We start from the raw sequence: 6,000 nt of genomic DNA on the forward strand, positions 1-6,000 counted from the left end.
GTCATTGGATTCTGCAGGTACCCGCAACCGCATTTCTCCATAGATTTACATTGGGGGCTGAATCCTGATAATCCTTTCTTCTCCTGGAGTTGCTGGTACTCAGACCTAGCAGTGATCTCTTCTTTAGGGTCTCCACTGGTGTACTCTGAGATCAGCTGTGTTTTCTTTGTATCTGTGGGGAGGAACTGGGACTTACCTGGCTTTTCACAATTACCTCACGTCAGCCTCCAGATGTTGTTCTGTTATTTCTTGTGGGGCACTTTTTACAACACTGGACCCCCAACAAGTGATACTGAGGTATTAACCTAAACTGTGGCATTTTTCACGGGTCCTCCTAGGATGCCTGGAACTCTCCACTAAGCCCTGTATTCGTGGTGACTAGTCCAGATTTATTTGGAATTTGTACATGTATTCCTTACTCTCCTGCCTCAGGATATAGACAGTCTGTGTAGTACTGTTGTTTCCCTGCTTGGAGTGTAACATGCCTTTCTGTGCCGAGGCAGTTTAAACCTAAAATATATCCTGGACTTTGGTAGCCCTCCTGGCTTTGTGGGGCACTGTGCACCCCTGTTTTACAACCTCTATGTTTTCTCACTGTGCTGTGCGCATGTACAGCATTGTAATACATACCTAGGGTGTAATAGCAAACCTGCATTCTGTATTTATTTATTTATTTATTGTATTTGTATTGCGCACCTTGCCCTGGGGCATCTGGGTGCATAATATGAACAAAGTGGTTACATACAATCAAAACAACTTTCCCATAAGGAAAGAACAAAATCAAACAATGACAATGCAGTTCTTAAAGGAGACAGAAGATATAAACAAGTACAAGGTAACAGTGGTTACTATAAATATTACTGGAGGTTTTTGGTATGCTGCAACGTATGGAAAAAAAGAAGGTATAGATACAGTACAATAGGGAAGGAAGGCTAAGAATACGATGTTAACACATTGCTACACTGTGCTATTCTGTGTGTTATGGTTCACCTGAATGCTTATATTGTTTGTGTGACCTTGCAAAGAAGTGTATATTTTTCAATATACCAGCATGGTGGGTTATTTTGTGGTAACTATTGGGATTCATTGTCACTCCCTCCTAGCCCCCCCCCCCCCTCTTCTAAAACTAAGCCTGACTGCTCTGCTACACCTAACACTGGTGAGTGTGGTCTTGCCTTTTGGGTGACACGCATCAGGTCAGATGGTCAAACAGCCTGACCAGAGGGCTGTTCAAAATTCTCCCTAGCACATGCTTACATTATATATGCATTTGGTGGCAATAATGATTGTTTTTGTGCCAGCCATAAACGCATTTTTAAGATGTATTTCTGGGCAGGTTGACAGATCCAGACAGGCTTCTATACTTAAAAAAAATCCTTCTTTCTCTTTTCAGCTGAGAGATACGAGATCAGAATGAGCACACATCCACTGGATCTAAAAGGCAACCTTTTTGACAAGGCAACCGGTGTGAACGTGTCAGGTCTAACAGTCGGGGCAGCTGGCTCTGCACAAACATTCTCTTTCACTCCAGAAAGCTTTCCATTGGCAAACGCCACCATCCTTTACATCGCGTTACGTGCCACTGATCGATCCGGCTTGAGGTCTGACATATCAAACACAGCACAAGCAGCTATGTTTGTTGCCCCAACTATGTCTCCACCCACATCTCCCCCGACCACTGTCTTCACTCTCGATCCCACTACACCATCCATCGAAGCTCCTTCAACAGATTCCACCTCCAGATCTGCTCCAACCACAACAGATCCTTCAACCACAGCTACATCAAGGTGGGGACCTTCCACTGAGCTCACCTTCACGTCAGCTCTTACAACTGAGGACACCTCAACAACAACTACCACAGACCAGTTTCCATCAACGCTCACTCCTACAATCAAGACTACTGGGACATACTCAACTATGTCCAGCACCACATCAGTTACCGTTAATTTTACCTTTAATTGGACTACTGTAACACAAGCTCCTTCACCCAATGAGCCCCTCACATCAGTTCCCACAAATAGTACTAGCAACACATCAGTAATCTCAACCAGAACCGTCTCCACGCCAGATTTGTCTCCGAATGATAATTCAAGCATTTCCGATTCCCCACCAGCGCCTTCAAGTGTCGCCTCCACACCACCTCTCCCTACCAATGATACTTCCACACTACCTCCTTCAAACCTGACTCACTCCACACCAGCATCTTCAAATGTCTCCTCCACAACACCTCTCCCTACCAATGATACTTCCACACCACCTCCTTCAAACCTGACTCACTCCACACCAGCATCTTCAAATGTCTCCTCCACAGCACCTCTCCCTACCAATGATACTTCCACACTACCTCCTTCAAACCTGACTCACTCCACACCAGCATCTTCAAATGTCTCCTCCACAGCACCTCCCGCTACCAATGATACTTCCACACCACCTCCTTCAAACCTGACTCACTCCACACCAGCATCTTCAAATGTCTCCTCCACAGCACCTCTCCCTACCAATGATACTTCCACACCACCTCCTTCAAACCTGACTCACTCCACACCAGCATCTTCAAATGTCTCCTCCACAGCACCTCCCCCTACCAATGATACTTCCACACCACCTCCTTCAAACCCGAGTCACTCCACACCAGCATCTTCAAATATCTCCTCCACAATACCTCCCCCTACCAATGATACTTCCACACCACCTCCTTCAAAAAATACGACAGAACCTTCAACAATTGCCTACTCCTCACCACAAAATTCAACCTCGACATCCAGAACAGTTCCTCGAATCACCACTACCTGTTCTTCAGCAAATGCCATCTCATCCTCCTGCAACGTTATTATTATGGCAACAATGGTGTGCTCTACATCTGTGCTATTTGCCTTATTTCAAGTATAAATGAGCGTGGTTTCATCTGCAACTGTAAGAATAAGAGGACTGCTTCAGAAGATGGCCAAGGAGGAACATTTCATCTTCAGTGAAAAGACTAGAGAGTGGGCCATCCATCGCTCCCATTTCATTCTCAGGCAGACCAGCCATGTCTTTTGGCTGGACCGGTGTGGGAGCAGAAGAAGGCCAACAATGATTCAGGGTTAAAGCAGGTGCATTAAGAACACGCTGACAGCGGTATGGTTGTTGCTTAGCAGGCTAATACTCCCACCACATGTATAGATATGCAAGATATGTATTAATCATTAAGGGCTGTTACATTTCTGATCAATTCATTGGCCTGGTTTAACTCCTTCATATAATAATGCATACAATCAAAATAATCAGCACATATAAGCAAATATTGTTCATTTTCAAAGAAGCAAATGTACTGATATTGTCGTAGCATACTCTGGATGCAGTGTTCAAATAGGCCGCCATGCAAGGGAACTTAATATCATACTGTCTGAACATTTCCTAGGAGTAGCTGGCAGCGCAGAGGTTATAATGCTAAACTGCTTTTGCCATTTCCATGTCCGCGCAAATGATCATGTGATTTTAAAGAGGCGGACTGTCACAAAACTGGGTCCTGCTGTCATTTTTTGTTCTTATAAAGTCGGTTCATTTTACATGAACTCCGTACCAGTGCAGTGCCATTTTTGTCCAATGCAAAAATTTGACCAGGGACATTTATATATTTCAGCAATGGACTTTTTTGCACTGGGACCTTTTTCTACTGCTTTGGAAATAGGATGCAAACGTAAAAAAGTGCGAGTACAAAATGTGCCCAGTATGGGTTGCAGAGTTTCTGATGGAGTTGCAGGAAAGAGATCAAAAAAAGTGTTTAGCACCCTCCGCATCTAGGGAGAGGGTAACAGCGGGCCCCCACAGGTACAACTGATGCAGCAGTGGATGGTGGACTGGAGGTGGAGTAATGCAGTACACATCTCTGCCTGGATAACTAACGGATGGGAGTTATGCAGTAGGTTTGGGGCAATTTGACCTAAAACATTTGACCTAATCACATTTGATCGAATTTATTTGACCTTTTCTTTGGTCTAAAATGCGAGGGGAGACCCCCGCAACACCCCCACTTACCCTCAACCCAATCTATACCCTTACCCAGCCCATATATATATTTAATTAGATGTGACCAAAACAAGGTCGAAAGAATTCGATCAAATGTTTTTAGGTCAATTATGCTAATACCTTGCCAGCATACGCCCGACATGAAACAGTGCCATGGCCGAATGTATGGGGGGTTGGCATCAGGTGGGATGATGAACTAAAGGAGTGGAGGCTAGATTCCGTGCCTTAGTAGCAAGGGGAGGACAGTCAGCTGCTTCACTGGTGGCCATGCTGGCTATGGGACGAAGTCATGCCATAGTCGTGCACAGTCGGGACCGGTCCCTTTTCCAACGTCTCTGCAGATTAGCTGCCCGTCCATACCCCGCCATCCTAAGTACCGTCAACTATTGCTTGTCCTAATACAAGGAGTTCTACCTCTTCATATCATGCGCTCTGGGTGATTGTCCAGGTGCATTTTCAGCAATGCTAGGTTTTATTCAATTTTCCCGCCATTGTGTCTGTGTCTCCCTGGAAGATGTGCCATTACAGAAGTTGTTTTCCCAGTCCTTTTTGCTATTGGATGCCATGACCCTCCGGAGCAGTTGGGCCGTTTTTTTGGCATTGATTACCAAATGAAGTAATTACCATTGCCACCTGTGGCAATCAGGGCAAAGGACCCCCTCTGCGGGAGTGCTGCCTGTGCGGCCGTAACACAGGCAGGTTTCCCAAAATACTATAGCAGTACTGCAGAAAATGTGCATGCATTATTTTTAAGTATATGTATTTTTTTAAATCTGTCTCATTTCGAGTTTAGAAATGGAATCTGTACAGAGTGGAATACACTGCTACTGTACACTCTTTTAAGAAATACAGAGAAGGGTGGTTAAGGTTGACCCTTCTTGTGTAATGGTGTGAGGGGGAGTGTACGATTGAGAAGCACAACTTTTCACACTGTTTGGGACCCCATGAACTATTATTGTTCCTTAAGTGAAAGGTTACTTCTGTGCAGCCCTTTACTAGCCCTTTTAGGCCGGTAAGATAGCTCAGTAGGTTGAGCGCTCGCTGCTGTGATCTGAGCGTGATCTGCAGGTCGCAGGTTCGAATCCCAGCAAGGCCAACTCAGCCTTTCATCCTTCCGATGTTGATAAATGAGTACCAATTTCGGTTGGGAGATATTGTATGTAAATATGTGCTCTGTAAAGTGCTTTGGATTAAGGCGCTATATAAATAACACATCATTATCATTACTACATAAAAAAAACTAAGTTTTAAGGGAGTTTTTATAATTTTCGCCTCACCGTCTTGTGTGGAGGTAAACATTTTTGTGACGTGTTTTGACATCATCATCGGGCAGCAAGTACAGCATGCTGTATCCTTAGGAATCCCAAAAGTAGTGACTACCACTTACTTTATAATATTGCAGTAAAAGCTGGGACTATTCGAAATAACTCCTGTTTTCCATGTCACCGTCACACTCATAATCAGCGCCCAGAGTAGTCATTGCACGCGTTAAAGAAAGATATCTCCCCGGAGCGTTGCCTTTTTATTGTGTCCCGAGTCTACCTGTCAACAGGTGTTATCTCCTACTTTTGCTTTTTCTAACTCTTGGCCTTCATTCCCTGCAGGGCCGTCCCTCCAAAGTTCACAAATGGAACCACGATTCTAGCTTTCAAAGCCACCCTGAAACTTCACCTTCTGTCCTCTTCCATCTTGTTGACTGTTCACACCATGCGTCCCAACCCTCCTGCTCTGTACATAATGTATGTTCGGCCCTCAAAATTTACACCTGCCTACTGTCCATAACGATTACTGTCAGGCGCATCTGTCAGTGCTGTTCCTGCTCAAGGATTGCATCTCCATCCCCCGCGTAATGCTAGTTAATCAACCACCTGTCCATTTGTAAAGCACCTGCAGCAGTGCATTCTCTGATCACTTTTATCTTTCTTATTTAGTGTCCTGATGAAATGCCCTCTCCTTGTGCTCAATAAATACACTACAGTAGAAAATATACAA

The 6,000-nt window shown here is 44.6% G+C and overlaps 1 protein-coding gene across 1 annotated transcript in view; it reads left to right on the forward strand.

Moving 5' to 3' along the window:
• LOC138541074 (calcium-activated chloride channel regulator 1-like) overlaps positions 1-4,847 on the forward strand; it is a 275,621-nt gene extending 270,774 nt beyond the window's left edge. Inside the window, exon 14 of the mRNA XM_069641727.1 lies at positions 1,394-4,847. Within this exon, the coding sequence (XP_069497828.1) occupies positions 1,394-2,889 (1,496 nt within the window). The 3' untranslated portion in view covers positions 2,890-4,847. The remainder of the gene's footprint in view (positions 1-1,393) is intronic.
• Positions 4,848-6,000: the final 1,153 nt, after the last annotated feature.

The sequence above is a fragment of the Ambystoma mexicanum genome, chromosome 1q (assembly GCF_040938575.1).
Source record: "Ambystoma mexicanum isolate Mex_15411 chromosome 1q, UKY_AmexF1_1, whole genome shotgun sequence".
NCBI lineage: Eukaryota > Metazoa > Chordata > Amphibia > Caudata > Ambystomatidae > Ambystoma > Ambystoma mexicanum.